This window comes from Oreochromis aureus, linkage group 6 (genome assembly GCF_013358895.1).
Source record: "Oreochromis aureus strain Israel breed Guangdong linkage group 6, ZZ_aureus, whole genome shotgun sequence".
In the NCBI taxonomy this organism is placed as follows: domain Eukaryota; kingdom Metazoa; phylum Chordata; class Actinopteri; order Cichliformes; family Cichlidae; genus Oreochromis; species Oreochromis aureus.
Genome location: NC_052947.1, coordinates 855,150 through 873,216, shown reverse-complemented (window position 1 = coordinate 873,216; position 18,067 = coordinate 855,150). Strand labels below are relative to the sequence as shown.

General features: G+C 40.8%; 1 protein-coding gene across 1 annotated transcript; it reads right to left on the bottom strand.

Moving 5' to 3' along the window:
• Positions 1–3,103: 3,103 nt before the first annotated feature.
• Positions 3,104–12,014, bottom strand: saraf (store-operated calcium entry-associated regulatory factor). The gene is made up of 7 exons (XM_039613827.1): positions 11,826–12,014; positions 9,288–9,466; positions 8,128–8,317; positions 7,780–8,052; positions 7,374–7,527; positions 7,174–7,259; positions 3,104–5,442 (listed from the first exon to the last, which is right to left on the bottom strand). Exons 1-7 carry the CDS (start codon positions 11,890–11,892, stop codon positions 5,417–5,419), a joined length of 975 nt encoding a protein of 324 aa, XP_039469761.1. The 5' UTR covers positions 11,893–12,014; the 3' UTR covers positions 3,104–5,416.
• Between the last annotated feature and the right edge of the window lie 6,053 nt (positions 12,015–18,067).

Sequence of the window (18,067 nt, the reverse complement as noted above, 5' to 3'; positions counted from 1 at the left end):
TTACACTGGGCCTAGTGTCATGAAGTTGTCCCACAGTGCAGATTATCCCTGCCTTATAATGGGTTTTGATTCCCAGTCATCAAATCTAATGATCCTTGAGAATAAACAAAATCTCTTTAGAGACATTGCAGCTCTAGAAATTTCTCTCCCTGTCACAGAATCCTACAGACATTCAGTCAACTCCTCTCTTGACATGTAGACAAGGATGAGGATCCCCAAAGCAGGCGTTCAGATGTATTACGTCCACATCTTTCTATTAATCTCTTAAAATAAATCTTCCCTCAAGATCCAGTGTAAATTTCTTATTTAAGTCAGGAATCGGCAGCAGAAAGGATGACTTGATATCTTGAACATGACTTGCAAATTGTGTAGGCTCTGGTGCGATCCATATTATGTTAGCAGTTGTGCAGGGGGAATCTCCGACTCTCTTCAAATATAAGATCTAAAGCCCTCTGACACTTGAATCTTTTGGACATACTGAGGGCAAAAGACTGTACTGTGATGTAGAAGTATTTCTCTCTCTGGTCCTACTATTCAGTTGTATTTATATAGCCCCAAATCACAAAATAGAAAAAGGCACTTTGTCAGCAAAACCCGATCAATCATATGATCTCTTAAGCAGCAAGTGGTTCTTCATTATTTGACTAGCTGCACCCGTTAGATGTAATGTTATATATTTAATAGGGGTGCAACAATACTCGTATCGATATTGAACCGTTCGATACAGTGCTTTCGGTTCGGTACGCATATGTAACGACTTTTTTATTTATTTTATCAACTTTTCTTCTGACGATGTTGTCTGTGTTGAGCACTCAGTGGATCTGCGTTCGACTACTCTGCCTAGACTGCACTGTCGAGTGCAGATCCACTGAGCGCAGCCCAAGCTAGCAAGACAGAAGCTAAGCTCATTGCAACATGGCAACTGCCTCAACGCTACCCGAAACTGAACCTCCCCCACCCTCATTCAGATCTGGCCTTTGGAATTATCTTGGTTTTCATGTGAAGCATGACCCTGATGGTAAGCGCGTCATGGACAAAAGTAAAACAGTATGTCGGATGTGCCACGCAATGCTCAATTGGTGGGAACTAGTGCATTAGCGCAGTTAGCTTGTTAACGTGTTGACGCCGTCCAGCCCCACGCACGGGGCGATCCGCGGTAACTCGTTAACGGCGTTATGGCGTTAAAGTCATTTGAACGAGATTAACGCTGACAGCACTAGTGGGAACACAACGAATATGACTGCACATTTACGCTGACATCATCCTAGTGCAAAGACAAGTGGAAGCAGACAAAAACAACAAGCACGCATGCTACAAACTTTACCCGAGTCATTTAGACAGCCGTTAGCACATGATTCTCCTTATGGGGACCTGATATGTTTAATATGCTGCTGAGAGTATACCCCAGAAGAAGCGTATAGTATAGCTTTTATTTTGGAAAGAGCCATTTCTCTCTAATAAACTCTCTTTTCCAAAGATGAGTGATTTCTCGATCAGATAGATTTATTTTATGCTATTATTTTGTTGTTTCAGCAACATTAAATTTAAAAACTGTACTTTTGAGTTAAAATATATATTTATCAAGGGCGTAGATTTGGCATGGACAGAAGGGACATGTCCCCACCAATATCCAGCGATTATTGAATTGTCCCCACCAATAATTTGATCTCTTCGAGTAAAGAAAAACAAACCCGATAGAGAGAAAAAAACGATCTGTCAACGTCTCATTCACCTAGCCTAGTGGTGCAGAAAGAGTTAAATTACGTTCTCTACTGGAGTCCTACCTCATGTGACAAATATGGCCAATGTGATTGGCTGTGCCTTTCAGGGAGCTCTGTTTAGTTTTAGCAGCGGCAAGCCTGCGCTGCGAGGACCTGCAAGGAGGAGAGGAGGATGGAAGCACAAAGGAAGAACCTGATATAAGAAAGTATTTTTCAAAGAAACCTGTAAGTCACTTAAAGTCAAGTTCACTCATAAAATGTGTCCATCATAATAACGTTACAGGCAATGCTACGCCATACTTGCCAACACTTCCGATTTTTCCGGGAGAATCCCGAATTTCAGTGCCCCTCCCGAAAGTCTCCCGGAGCCACGATTCTCCCGAATTTCTCCTGTTTTTCCACCCGGACAACAAAATTGAAAAACCATATCCCAGATTGGCACAGCCAATTCCAGTTTCCAGCAATGGCTGCTACTACTGCAGCTTCTTAGTTTTAGTATTACTCTTATTACTCTTTCTGGGTCGCAAAATAAACTTTTAACATATTTTCAGGCGAGAATGTAGCTGTGTAAACTTCAAATATCTGAGCCGACGAGAACAGCAAACTCCCAGCACATCGTTTTAGACTTTGGCCCACATTAGTCTAAAATTGTATGTAACCATGAACAACGTGTTGCCATGTCCACCAGGAGAGACTGGACAGTATAGATGTAAAACAAATATGCCAGCAGTTTATCTCAGTTAACGAGAGGAGAAGGCATGTGTTTGGCTCCTTCACATAGTGGCCATTGAGTTGTTGTGTGGGACACCAGTAGTCCATGTCTGTTGCTGTAACAGTAGTTCATGTTTAGAATAAAAAATCCCAGCTCACTGATTTGATCGGGGCAATAGTGCCTAAAATGTTGCATAATTTTGCTGAGAGATCTTTTACTTTGTGGTAATCTTAGATGAGTAGTTTTATGGACAAAAACCACCAGGTCATTCAGTGTTCACTTAGTGCTAATGTGTAAGAGATGTTGGTGTACTATAACTGAAGTAATGTTGTTAAGTCCTTAAAGTCATATTCTTTTATTGTCATGACTGTATTTGAAGCTATTTTTATTTTTGTATGATACCTGATATATATGGAATATGGCTTAAGTAAACTGAAGTCTAAAATACTTAGTCATTTGTTTAATAGTAACTTAACATTATATAATTGACATATAAAACTATGAATTGTAATTTTAAATGGTTTAAAAGCATGTAGAATAGCATATGTAGGTAGGCAAGTATATTTCTCCTTTTTCTATCAAGAAGCAAAGACAGGAAAAAAAAGAAACGGGGCAGGGTTCGGTGGTTGAATCATCCGTCCCCACCAATGCCAAAACCAAATCTACGCCCTTGATCTTTATAATTTTAATAAATGACAAATTAAAAAGGCATGAACATTTTTTTTGTATCGAAAAAAATGTCGAACCATGACATGAAAGTATCGAACCGAACCGAACCGAACCGTGAATTTTGTGCATCGTTGCACCCCTAATATTTAATGTAATGAACCACCAACTACCAAAGAGAGAGACAGTGAACAGACAGACAGACAGACAGACAGTAAACAGTATATCCTTAGTTTCTTAACATAAAACTCATTGTTGCAGTCAGGGGCATAACAAAAGTGTCTAATTTTTTGTTTTAGTCCCGTCAGTAGCTAGCTGATATAAACAAATGTAAGTCTGTTAAATGCAACCATCTTTACTTCACATGTTACAAGAAAGCAGATCAGCCTGAGAACATATGTGAGAGGCTGACACAATTGTAAAAGACTTTGTGTCTGATGCTTTTCATCTACTGTTTGTTGTGTCAGGGCATCAGTGTAACATTAAATGTTGGAGCTCGTTTGCATCATTGTGACCCACGCTGTCATATTAATATGGCTGTACTGTGTGTGATATCCAACATTAAAGTACATTAGCCAATCAGCATTTATCGTTGAATAATATATTGAAAAGCAACATAATGTTAAAGAGTGTTTTACTTTACTTGCTACTTTTAATATATTTTCATATGAAATTATTGTAAGGCTGTTTTGTAGGATTATAACTTATGTAAAGAGTCGAAATAATTATTCACTACTCTGAATAAAAGTGATCCATCACAAGACAATGTTTAACCTTTTTTCCACATAGTACAGGCGCAAGGGTGCACACCACTGTCCTGCACTATATTTATTTGTATTTAGTGTGGGCCCATCTGTGCATGTACGTCTCATACATTCTGGAAAGCGGAGGGTAGGTATGAGAAGTGTGCACACTTTGTTTTGATATTTTAAATATGCAATTAAAATGAGGATTGTAGAAATCAGTTTTCTTCTGTTGGTGTGTGATGTTGAGTGAGATCAGAAAACATTTCTTAAATATTGACAGCTGTTTTGTTTTTGTTATAAAGGCCTCAACCAGGGCCTCACAAACAGCGGCTGGGGGGATGACAAGGAATTCCTTATCAAACATCAAATTTCAGAATATGCATCAAACAAATTACCTCAAATAAAAACATGAAGTAACAATAAATGGCGCGTACAGTCACCAAGTGGATGCAGGCACAGAGAATACCAGCATAGCCAGTGAAGATGAGACAGAACCAGGCAGCTCCAAACAGAAGGACCAGTCAAAACCAATCGAGGGCCTTATTCCTTAACGAGGGGCTACCTCTGTAGCATGGACATGGTTTGGTTATGCAAAAGTCTGACACGGACCAGAAAACTGTACTATGCAAATTATGCTGTAAACCGGTCCCCACCACAGACTCAAACACGACAAACCTCTTCCACCACCTACGCAAGAATCACGTGAAAGAGTATGGAGAGAGTTTATGGATGAGAAGCAAAAAAGAGCCACCAGGTTTTTCCCTGCAACATGCCATGTAATAAATAGTTACAAAGAAAATGACGGCCGTTACAACTTAATATACAGTTTCATGCATCAGTCATGCCACGAGGCCAAGCTGAAAACAAGTCGAGTTGCCTGAGATTCACAGAATTTACAGAAAAAACACTATTTTGTGATATATATCGTTATCAGGATAAGAAATGTTTTATATCGGGATGTGAGATTTTGGTCATATCGCACAGCCCTACTGAAATCTGAGGATTTAAAATCAGTTTGTGCTGTAGTGCAAACTCATCCAGTGATGAGTATGCACAGATGATTGAAAGGTGGATTTTCTAAAGACTAAGGATTTTTCTTAGCTGGTGCACAAAGCCAGAGAGCAGCAGTACACACCATTTTATTAACCATTTTGTCAATTCTTATATTTCATTTATTGGAAATGAAAAGGTGCATCAGCAGAGGAACACCGTAACAGACATTTGAGCCGAAGGTTGCAGTTAAAGAATTCAAATATTTACCTTGCCTGCAAAAAAAAATAAAAAATAACAAATCCAATAATTATCAATGAAACATTATTATCCTTTTAATAAAGCAATGCCAGCTTCTTATGCTCGACGGTAAAACTTTTAGACTAAAACCCAAACCACACGCTGACAGAAACTAATGAACCACAGCAAGCTCTCCAAGAAACACATAACCGAGCAGTAAAGTTCTGTTTGGACGTCTCTGCTTGAAGAAAGGATTACAGCCTGCGAGCAGCAAACAGATCAATGCACTTAGTCATATTCTGTCCACTGCAGAAAATGTGTCCAAGTTGGGGGGGGGGCTTCTATCTTCTTTTGGTTCCTCCAAAACCTAAAAACCAAAAAAATACAGCAGTCAGTCAGTCAGCTGTAGCCATTTGCACCAAACACTTACTGGCATGCTCATTGAAAACATACAAAATGAAGGAATTGTTCTTTTATTGTGGGTGCGGTGATCTTATTAGATCATGATCCTGCTTCTCTGGAGATATTAATGCTTACCTCATTATAACACGTAATATAAAGCTGTTTGGGATTGTTTGTATGGATGTAACTGATGTGTTTGTTCATTCACTTAAGAGCAACTAAACCAGCAGCTTAATGGCTCATACACACAGTCATGCAGCAAAATGTATCAGCTGGACTAACACCATTTGTCAAACTAGCTAGCATCAGCTGTGGTGCACAGCTTGACCTAAGCATGACATTAATTGCACTAATGGTTCTTTTGTGCTGCTCAGTTTTTAAACCAAGAAAAAAAAATTAATTCATGTAACTAAGCAGGTAAATCAGTGCTTTCCAATGTGACCGCGTGGATGGAGACACAGCTTTAAAAACCATTTAATATCCTGTTCTGATCAGCTTCCCTCAGACTGGCATTCACTCAGACACTTTATTAGGTTCACATGTTCAAACTGCTCATTAAACAAGGTATCTAATCAGACAGTCACAGGCTGAAGTTCAAACCAGCAGAAGACCACTCTAAGTCTTACACTACAGCTCACTCGAAGACCGGAAAAACTCCGTCTTGATTTCTGCTGAAACGTTCAGAAGGTAGGGTCAGAATTTGGCATGAAAGCATAAATCCACCCTTGCTTACATTCAGGCTTCTGGCAGTGGTGGTATAATGGCGTGGGGTATATTTTCTTGGCACACTTTGGGCTCCTTACTACCAACTAAGAATATTTTTATGCCACATCTTACCCAAGTTTCTTACCCAAGTATCCCTGTGGGCCTCATATTTAAAATGGCATTAAAATTACATGACCAGTAATTTTGAAAATAGAAATTCAACGCTCTGAATCAATGTCAGAATGGTCATGTCTGCTTCATTTGTCATGAAATAAGAAGGTACCAGGTCTCATCTGGTCCCTTGGGGTGGCTGTGGCTCAGGTGGTAGAGCAGATCAGCTACTGATTGGAAGGTTGGTGGTTCGATTCTTGGCTCCCCCAGTCTGCATGCCAAATAACCTTGGGGAAGATACTAACCCTAAATTGCCCTCCGATGCGTTCATCGGAGTGTGAATGTTTATTAGTTGCACTTGAGTTCAGAAGTGCTTGTATGAGTGGGTGTTAATGGGTGAATGAGGCATGTTGTATACAGCGCTTTGAGTACTCCGGGAGAGTAGAAAAGCGCTATAAAAGAATCAGCCCATTTACCTGCCCCTGCCCGCTCGTCAATTCTTCCATTAATTTGGACTGTCTATAAAACTACCTGTAATGCAAATCTTGGGAAAACCCTTGCAATTAAAGCTGGAAAGCCTGCATTTCAATCATGAATTGATGTTTTTCTTTTTTTTTTTAATTTACAATCCACTGTGGTAATGTACAGAGGCCAAAAAAAAATCCGTCTTTCTCTGAAACATTACGGAGTATGACCACAGAAAAGTTCTGATGAATAGGATACCACACTATATCACAAAGATAGGACAAATTGGTTTCTTGGACAAACTGTGTTGAGCTGACCCGAATAATTATTAATGGAAAAGGGCTTTAAGAATCACAAAGGTAGGTAACGTGCAAACTGTTTCTGTGTTCCTTCTAATAAGATGCAGTCTTGGTACCTGAAGTAACGCGTGTCCCGGAAGAGGGAGGTTCTCTGGCAGGTCTGTTAGTGTGAGTGGGGTAGTTAGAACTGTAGGGCTGGCTTCTGCAGAATACATAAGATGGAACACAGCATGAATATCCTGAAAACAGGAAGGTGAAATATAATTCCATAGTCCCCGTTTTCCATTATTCTCTCTCCTTCCACCCCTCTACTAACCTCTGACGACCAAAAAGATATCCAAGCACCCCGCCTGTTCCCATTCCAGTCCAGAAGCCCCCTCCTGTGCCGGAAGCTGCCCGGCCTCCTGGGTACTGGTGTCTGTGAGTGTAATCACTGTGGAAACCATAACTGGGGTTGGCTCCAGGGTAGTCTGAGAAGAAAAAAAGAACTGATCAAAACTTTTTTTTTCATGCAATGCAGCCTAGATGACATAAAATAACACATCTCATTTCTATAGCACCAAATTACAACAGCAGTCACTTCAAGGTCCTTTATGTTGTACAGTAAAGAGTAAAATAATACAGACCACAAGGGTCCATTCTACCAAAAGGATGTGCTGCTTTGACAAATGTGCAGACCACACAGACTACATCTCCGCACACCATAATTTTGCATCAGCTACCTGTGTAGTCTGGTTTGAATCCTGGTGGGGGTGGTCCACCCATGGAGCCATGGTAATTATGTCCAGAATGTGTAGCTGGTCCATCATCTTGCCCCCCAGTGTTGTTCCCACTTAGGAACAGTTTATGGAAGCCATAGGCTAAGAGCAGAAGCACAGCAACAACCAGCAGGCCTCCTGAGTCCTGAGTGCCCGCAGGGTAGGAGCTCTGACGGTCATGCTGCTGCCCGTATTCTGATGAACCACTAAAGAAACTGGAGGCAAATCCCCAGAGATCTGACAGACAAAAGAACATTCTTAAACAACTAATCCTTGTGTAAAAATGAAAACCTCCATCACTCATCCTCCTACCTTTAAACCCACCACGGGAACCCCTGCTACTGTGAGCCCTCCTCTGGCCCTCTTCAGTCAGTTCCAGTGTGTACTCCAGCCCACAAGACCCTTTCAGTATGTAGGCATCAGCAGGGTGGCTGTAGCCCTCACAGCTCACCTCAATGTGACCAAATCGATATGTGTTGTCCATGTCAGTCCTACACTCCCACTGTGACACACAGCAGAAGAACAGACACCCCATCAATCTAAAATGTATTTAAGCATAACAAGTTTGAGGGTTACACATACACACGGTACAATTCCTCATTTAAACTTCACTGTCACCACTTAGGTATTCTTGCATTTTAACTTAGTTTATAGAGACAAAAAAAAGGAAAATGTGAGGTCTTCTACTTTGCAGGTGTCCCATGTCTGTCAAGGTTGAGATTCCCCACATGAGTTTCTCAAATCTTGCTCAAGTTTTGAAGTGCAAAATTTTAGATTACAAAAAGTCCCAATTTAATTTGTCAGATTTTGTTTTTTTCATGAGCAGCTGTGCTGACAAGATTAAACTACCTGAATGTGACAGAATGTGCCCACCAACATGTTGCACCCTCAGAGAGATATGACTCCATTCTCCTTTTTGCAACTTTATTCTCCTCAGTTCAGGTTTGGAGTTTACAGGCAGCATAGCATATCATCAGCAAAAATTGCTCTCACGTCTCAGACACAGTTTTTTTCTTTTTTCTGCCCTTACTGATGACATCACATGTCTGAACTCTGACCTCCTGGAGCTAGTGAACTACAAAAATTAACTAGAAATGTGTCCAAAAATAAAACACAATTAAATAAGAATAGTCTTTAGAGATTTTCCCAACGATTCGAAATGTAAGTTTTATAGCTACTTTTAGAGCGCAACAAACACATACAAATTACTGAAACTGAACATGCAGGCCATCCTACAGCCAGTGGTGCCAAAAAAAATGGAAACAACAAAGTTTAAGACTCAAACCACCTCTCCCCATTGTCGCCTGTAGAAATAATGTCCTTGTAGTTCAGGTTGCCCTACCACTGTAGGGGATGAACATTTTAATATGGACAGCACACACAGGAGTCATTTCTTCAAAAATTGAAATAAAGCAGCTGAATCAGTCCTACTGAGCTCATTTCACACCGCACAGCACCAGCAGGTCCCTCACCTGCACATCGAATCCATTCCAGCCTTTATTCACACACTGAACCACCTCTGGGACAAAGGCGTGGCAGCCCGCTGACCCTCCAACACACTTGAGCTGAGGGATCGGGCTGGAGCGCCTGGCTGTGGTGTACCGGTTCCTGTACAGAGTCAGTGCCTGGATGTCCCGCAGCAGTACGCTGCCTGTAGGCGACAAAGGAGAAAAGGGCTGATTTCCACACTAGGATTACACAAATCACAGTCATGTCGCTCTACACACACTAAAGCTCTTCTTCGGGAACAAACTTTGACTCGTTAGTCCTGAATTCATCCGGCATATTCTGTACGTTCTTCTTTGTGACATCATGTGGTCCCATAATCATCATATAACCTACGATTGCTGACCATGCACAGCGTGTTTGTCACTACTTTGTGGTGTATTTCCTAAACAGGGCAGCATCTCGGTAACTGGTGTTGTGCCAAAAAGTGATTGTCTGCCAAAAATTGATTTCTAATGTTTCCCTCTGTTTTTATGTGTAATATTTTTTACATATGTTTGTACACCCTGTTCACCGAAGTCTATTTAGCAAGGGGTTATAAATAATATCTAAAAATTACCTGTTTTCAAGTATCTTTATAATGCCCTGGTATTGTACCTAGATTATAACCAATCTGATCCTTTTTGTCCACTTAAAATATGTTTACAGAACTATTGTTATATTTGTTGCAATTTCTGCTGTCCGCTTGGCCAGATTATTCTTTAAAAAGACATTTTTAATGTCAGCGAGATATTTTTAACTGGATAAATAAAGGATATATAAAAGTCACGGCCAGGACTGGGACAAAAACTCAGCCCGGGCATTTTGACTAGAGAACGGCCCACCAAGTATTATAGGAAAAGCCATAAATCCTTTGAATGAAAACAATTGCTGTTGTGACAGTGATGTACACGGTCTTGTTGGTATATATGTATCAATCTAATAAACTTAAACCTACACCATCCTCCCTATTCTGTTATTTTAAACAGTACTTACCGGAAATATCAAACAACCTAATCAATAATTACATATACCTAACTAGCAGGGTTTCCAACTCCCAGCAAAAAAATAGGGAACCACCCCCCACCTCATGATGCTTAATTGACGTAATCGACTTAAATTTATTGCCAGGGTAAAACAAATGCACAGAAACCAATTATTTTTCTACAGTAATTAAATAGATTCAACATCTTTCTGCAACAGAATTGCAGACTGCACACATGGCATCTTCCCAAAGGAAAAACTACTATAGCTTATTAGGGCATATATTAGACTTAATATTTACTATATACAATAATGAATTTTTATATATTTTACATCAGATGACCACTTTGAATGTAAGATTCGGTTGTATTTATTAAAACCTCGATATTTTAAATGAGAATAAGAAAAAAGTATTTCTTTGTGCCCCCCTTTCCCTGCTACTGCCCTACCTGGCCCCCTGGCAAAACTTTGCTAGACCCGCCCCTGCACAGTTACCAGCTGTCAGCTACCTAGAAAAGGATCCTGGTGTTATTTGTCTCTCAGAAACAGCTCATAACTTCCCTTCAACTCATTCATGTCACCTAAAAGGTAAACCTGTTTCTCCATCACCTGTTCAGCTGTGATGATTCAGTAAGGACATCTCCTGGTTTCATCTTCATGTTTCCCTCTCACCAGATATCGGTTTGGATATCTGGTGAGAGGGAAACTGTGTGCTGACTGTGTGTTGACCAGCACCCTTACGGCTGTGACTCCAGCAAACGTCAGCTGATACTAGAAAGTAATATTAAATAAATTATAACAACAGCTTATCAAGCTTAAACGTGCTGCTGTTGTTTAGCGCGACATCCTCTGGTTTCGTCTTTCTGGCGCAAAGTGGGGGATAAACAAACGAGAAAAGCCGATCAGCTGATCTTTGATCAGTTTCATGATTGAAGTAGCAACAGAAGATGGAGGGGGAGAGAGTGAGAGAAGAAGAGGCAGCTATGCAGCGTAAAGACACAGAATAACACCAGCTTTGTGTCTTTTGTTGTTGTTTTTTTTGTTTTTTTCTGAAGTTCGGGACAAATCGCGTTCCTTTACACCTAAATACGAAACTTTAAAGTTCGACCTCATCGGCTGTAATTGGTCCAGCCCAGAGTCGATCATGACTAATTGGCCAATCCACCACCTTTCATTGTTTATACCGTTACAAAAAAAAAACCAAACAAACAAAAAAAACGTCGGCCCATAAAAACGAAAAATCACCATCGATATTCCCGATGGCCAGTCCAGCTATGGTCACGGCCAAAAACTGATTGCGGCTTCTACCTTGTGACAGGAACGTTGTTTGTGGTTCAAGACGACTTGATATCATTCACGAGGGATACATTTGACATATGTTTCACATATTATAGACCAAAAAGTTATTTACAGCAGTTTAAATACGAACAATCCGTTTTTGGCAAATACCGGAAATCAGTTTTTGGCAGGCGATTACTTTTTGGCACAAAACCGGAAATGAAGAGCAACGTGAAAGAAGTGGAAACTAAACGCCAACCCACCGTCATCCCAGCTGTCGGTGTGGCGTGCACACAGGAGAAGCAGGACACCGGAAAAAAACACATTCATGTCGCGTTGTTGTTTCTCCAAGAGCCTTCACACACACAGCCTCGGTAAACACAACACAGCCCGAAGACTCTCGCCGATACTTCCGTGTTGCGTCACCTGTTTTTTTTGCTTTTGGAGACCAATGAGGAACGTGCACGGCTCCACTGTGGCACCTCCGTGTGTGTTTGTGAGAGAGAAATAGAGAGAAGGGCAGGGGGCAGTAACTATATTATTGGGACTGTCTAAATGATTGGTAGGGACTACTTCTTCTGCCTGTCATAGTGATATGCGAAATACGGTTGCATAATTGGGCCAAGGCTCACCCGCGCTCACTCACTATAGTACCAGAGCTACAATAAATAGCTGAATGAGTTTCGTACATTTTTCAACAACTACCCAAAACATTATCAAACAGTAACTTGTGTGTTTCAGAATTGTTTTTCCCAGACTAATATATATGCGACTTTCAAATCCCATAAGAGTAGGAAGCATTTGAATTTCACAGTAAAAGACATCAAAGATGGAGTAGTGAAAAGTGGTGATGCAAATGGAGCTCCTAAGCTATCTGAAGAACAGTCAACTGATCCTGGAGAAACTGCCTTTGACATAGATTTTCATAATTTATGTGAAGATGTGCCAAATGAAAAATTGATTAGAAAATTGGCATGTTCATTTTCTCATAAGTTACTTGAAGGTTGCATTTCATTTTTACCTCTGCTAAAGCACCGATATCACATAATACAACTGTTGAGATTTTTAGAAAGTATGAATAATAAGTATGAATGAATAATGAACTCAGCCTTGCCATTTCTACCAACAATCCTTTGGTCAAAGCTAAACGTAAAGGATGTCCACTAGCATCAGATTTCAAACTTGAACAATTCTATGAGGAAAAGTTTAATGTTGTGGAAATTGTTGAGTATGTACTAGAGGCAAGGTTCAACAAAACATTTCAATATGTTCCCATACTTAAGTCTCTTCAGCAGCTTCTTGGGCATGATGAAGAAGGAGCTGCTGACCGTCTTCTACCGCTGCTCCATTGAAAGTGTGCTGACATATTGCATCGGTGTATGGTTCTCCAGCTGCACCACAGCACACAGAAAGGCACTCCAGAGGGTCATCAATATGGCCCAAAAAATCATTGGACATCCTCTTCCCTCCCTGAAGGACCTGTACAGCACTCGCTGTCTCAAGAGGGCACGCAGCATCCTACGAGACTGTACACACCCAGGACATCGGGTGTTTAAGCTGCTGCCGTCTGGCAGGAGGTTCAGGCTGCTGAGGTCCCGAACAAACAGACTCAAGGACAGCTTTTACAACAGGGCAATAGCCCTAATCAATGCAAATAGCTGACCTGATTGGCTACCTGCCTGGACTTTTTTTAGGGGGCGGTAACAATGTTTAAAACAATAACAATAATAATATTTATATTTATAACAAGGTGCAATAATAATTAATGTGCAATAATAACAGTGTGCAATACACATAACACTTATTCTTCTTTTTTATTTCTAAGTTAATATACTGTGTTGTGTTGTTTGTGTTGCGTTGTGATGTGTCATATCGTGTCGTGTTGTGTTATATGTAGTGCCGACGTAGGACAGTTTTTCCAATTTCATTGTACTACTGTACTATGTATGACTGTGCAATGACAATAAAGAATTATCTTATCTTATCTTATCTTATGATATAGTTGACAAGCTTGGTAGTAGTCATATAGCCTGTTCTGCAAATTTACACCAAATACATGTTTTGATGGTGAAACCAAGAGCGTAGATTTGGCATGGACGGAAGGGACATGTCCCCACCAATAATTTTCACCACTAGGTGAATGTCAACTCATTCACCTAGTGGTGCAGAAAGAGTTAAATTACGTTCTCTACTGGAGTCCTACCTCATGTGACAAATATGGCCAATGTGATTGGCTGTGCCTTTCAGGGAGCTCTGTTTAGTTTTAGCAGCGGCAAGCCTGCGCTGCGAGGCCCTGAAAGGAGGAGAGGAGGATGGAAGCACAAAGGAAGAACGTGGATATAAGAAAGTATTTTTCAATGAAACCTGTAAGTCACTTAAAGTGAAGTTCACTCATAAAATGTGTCCGTCATAATAACGTTACAGGCTATGCTACGCCATACATGCCAACCCTTCCGATTTTTCCGTGAGAATCCCGAATTTCAGGAGGACCCGGCCCACTTAGATCGCGAAGGCAAGGTCCTCAGGTGGACACAACCTCTGAATTTGTTTCTGGCCGGACAATAATAACGGTGACATTTAACTTATTTTATCCGATAAATAAACACTGTAAGATTCAAGTTTTTTTGTATATATATGTATATGTATACCACTCCCCCCACCAGTGATGGGAATAACGGCGTTACAAGTAACGGCGTTACTTTTTTCAGTAACGAGTAATCTAACTAATTACTATTCCTATCGTTACAACGGCGTTACAGTTACTAACAAGGAAACGCGGTCCTTTACTATTTTTCAACAAACAGACGGTTGAAGCTGTGTTCAGCTTAGCGTGTCTTATATCAGTTGCACGGAAGTAGCTGTAAGTAATCTGGACGCTACAGCTTTAAGCAGCTGCGCGCTCCCGCGGACGGTAATCACGATCACTGTCTAGCACAGGGGTCTGCAACCTTTTACACCCAAAGAGCCATTTGGACCCGGTTTCCACGCAAAAGAAAACACTGGGAGCCGCAAATACTTTTTGACATCTAAAATGAAGATAACACTGTATATATTGTTTTTTTATCTTTATGCTTTGTGTGAACAACTAAGGTGTGCTGCTTATGAAATCCATGAAGTGCTACAGAGAAAATTAAATTATATTTATGTAATCAACACATTTTGAACTCTTAAAGAAATATAACAAAAGGAAAGACACCCAGCTGAACTAAAATGATCCATGTAGCAAACAAAAACTGTTGTCAGCCGCCACCCTTATATCGCCTTTGGGCTGTTGGAGCCTTGACCTGACTCTTAAAAAATAATTGGAAAAAAGCACTATACTGCTGAAAAATGAAAAATAGATATAATTCTGCCTAAATATGTATTTTACCTGGTTAATGCGTGCGGCGGGGCGTGGTTTGCACGCCCCGCCGCACGCATTAACACCTGAGCGACACCCGCAATCACGCCTCGCTGCCTTTACGTCTGCGCTATCTGTGCTGTTGTGTTGTTGGTGGTGTATGTCGGGCTGTGAGCTGAAAAGCTACAGCCGGCTGTATGCGTACAGCAACCGTGTGTGAAAAGTGCTCAATAAAGAGATGCTCAAAAGCATGCTCATGGAAACATCGTCGGGTCTGCCGTGATTTGTTTACAATGGGACTTCTGCTCCTGAACCTCTGCGCACAGAGTCCGCAAATCGGGGCTATACGAAGTCAGTTTATGCAGGACTGTAAGCTGTCATCTGTCAGGCGTGAACGGTGTTTGTCTTTTACAGTTTTTTTCAGTCGCTAACAAGCGTTTGTCCAAACAGTTGTCACATTTGCAAAACTCTAAACACAATTAGCACAGCATCGGTCTGTTGTGGCCATACCATTCACACATTTCATGTCGTGTTCACCCAATATGCAGTCAGTGAACACATTTCCACAATGCTTACATTTCCTTAACAGACAAGCTATACCTCCCAACAAAATTATGGACTGTGTTTGTAGTATTTACGAATGTTAACACACAACATCCCACAATAGCAAAAACAATATTCCAAACCTTAGATACAGTATAAAAACCTCTGCTTCTGCAATGATATCAGTACAAAAACAATATCAATATCAAAAATATATCTCAGCTGATAATAAACAAACAATTGAATAATTGACACACAGCTGATTTATGTTGGGTAAATTGGGCCAACCACAGCTTATTCCATTCTGGCTTAGACTCAGTGGGGTTTATAAGGCAAGACCTTGAGGAGTGATGTTTTGGAAACAAAAAAAGACAAACACTGTAATGTCTGGTCGAGGAAGAGTAAGAGCAAGGGGCCCAGGGAGAAGAGCAGGCCCAAGGAGAGGGCAAGGTAGAGGTGTAAGAATGCGTGGTGGTGGCATTCCAAGGGCTGCAAGAACAGTAGTCAGTGATGAAATTCGTGCCACTATCATTGACCATGTAATCAACCATGGTCTTTCACTAAGAGAGGCTGGTGAAAGAGTGCAGCCCAATTTGAGGTGGTCAACGGTTGCCTCCATTATACGCATCTTTCAACAAACCAACAGGTAAGTATTGCATTTTACATGGATTGTTTCTATTCTCACTTGACATGTCAATATGGTCATACAGTAATGCATATGTTGAATTTTTGTCTTTCTAAAGAATGCAACGTCTTCCACCCTCTGGGGAAGAGGAAAGCTCCTCAGTAATGATCAGGAGCTTGCCATTGTAGAAATGGTTGCTGCAAATAATGCAATAAAACTGCGTGAAATTCAAACTAGAATTGTGGCGGACCATGAGATATTTGACAATATCGATAGAATCAGCCTCACAACCATTACGCGGACATTGTCCAAACACAGAGTGCGGATGAAGCAGCTCTACACTGTTCCCTTTGAGAGGAACAGTGAGAGGGTCAAGGAGCTCTGACGACAATATGTCCAGGTATAGTGTATATTCAATCCAATGTCCAGTTCTATAAGCTTTGCACTTTGCAAGTAGGTAACCTACACAATACTAGGTTACAGTACAGTATGGTATACAGTAATAACATGACTTACATAAACTTTGTTTCAGAGAGTTATGGAATTGGAGGCCAACCAGGCCCCTCATGAATTCATATACATCGATGAGGCAGGATTCAATCTGGCCAAAAGGCGTCGACGTGGACGAAATGTAATTGGAAAAAGGGCCACAGTTGATGTGCCAGGACAGAGAGGGGCAAACATTACCATGTGTGCAGCAATTGCAAATGCAGGATTACTCCTTCACAGATGTCAGGTTGGACCCTATAATACAGAGCGCTTGCTTGCCTTTCTCAATGATCTCCACCAGCGCCTGGTTCCAGAGCAGGGTCAGGAGGGTGAAAACATGAGGACCTTTGTAATTACCTGGGACAATGTGGCTTTCCATCACTGCAAGCAATAACAACATGGTTTGAAGTCCACCCAAGACTGGTAAGTCTCTTCCTTCCACCCTATTCACCTTTCCTCAACCCCATAGAGGAGTTCTTTTCTGCATGGAGGTGGAAGGTTTATGACCATCAGCCACATGACCAGATGTCCCTCCTTGAAGCCATGGATGCTGGCTCCAGGGACATCACAGTTGACGATTGCCAAGGGTGGATCCGACATACCAGGCGGTTTTATCCCAGGTGCATCGACTTGGATAACATCAGATGTGATGTTGATGAAAACATGTGGCCTAACCCTGAAGATCGCAGAGATTAGATGCAAATTTTTGCCTTTTTAGCCCCCCTCCCCCTTTTTATCTTGGCTTTTTGCTGTTGTTTTTTTGTTCAGAATGCTCTTGTGTGTTTCATGGATATTTTGTTCACTGTGAGCAATACTGTAAAACTTTCTCTGTCCTATCATACCGTGTTTCTACTGTACCTCCTGTAGTAAACAGTAAAGAAACAAAAACTTGTTTGCTTTTACTGGAATGCTTTTGAATGTGAACATTACTGTACATGTGGACATACAGTTACCAACCAAGACATTTCTGGTGTCAAAATGGTGGATTGCATGTTTCGCATGCAAATACCTGTAACACCGAAACATAAAAGTCTATGCAGTTTTGTAATGTCAATAATAGCCAGTATTTTGAAACCTGGTGTACTTTGATTGACTGCATGTACCTTGTGAAGTGAAAACAAGTGTTATTCTTTGACAGACTAATTTCATTTTGAGTCAGATTTATAGTGTTTTTGTACAGTTAGTGTGTGCAGGGAAAGATGTGTTCTATTTTGAAATGAAGAGTTAGTATATATTTAACAAAATGTATTTTTGAGAAGAAAATTATCCATTTGGCTAATTGTGTTTTGTAGGTGTGAGTCTGTGTTAAGAGTTTAGAAAAAGTATCTGAAGTATGGGTAGGCGCTTGTTAGCGATTGGAAAAAACTGTAACATAGTTCACGGTGGAGAACAGCTGCTGACATAATGTGGATCCAAAGATCCATAATTGGCCTACCTGGGGTTGAAAGTCTCGATAAATGCATGGCGTTTGGTGGTATACCAAGCTTTCATGAGTGTGACTCTTATTT

Bases quoted from the DNA above. Each gene is read 5' to 3' on its own strand.
- saraf (XM_039613827.1), bottom strand. From the start codon at position 11,892: ATGAATGTGTTTTTTTCCGGTGTCCTGCTTCTCCTGTGTGCACGCCAC. The intron at 8,053-8,127 runs GTAGGAGGATGA...TTTGTCTGTCAG, and splicing joins TTCCCGTGGTGGGTTTAAAG to ATCTCTGGGGATTTGCCTCC. The intron at 7,260-7,373 runs GTTAGTAGAGGG...TGTATTCTGCAG, and splicing joins TATCTTTTTGGTCGTCAGAG to AAGCCAGCCCTACAGTTCTA.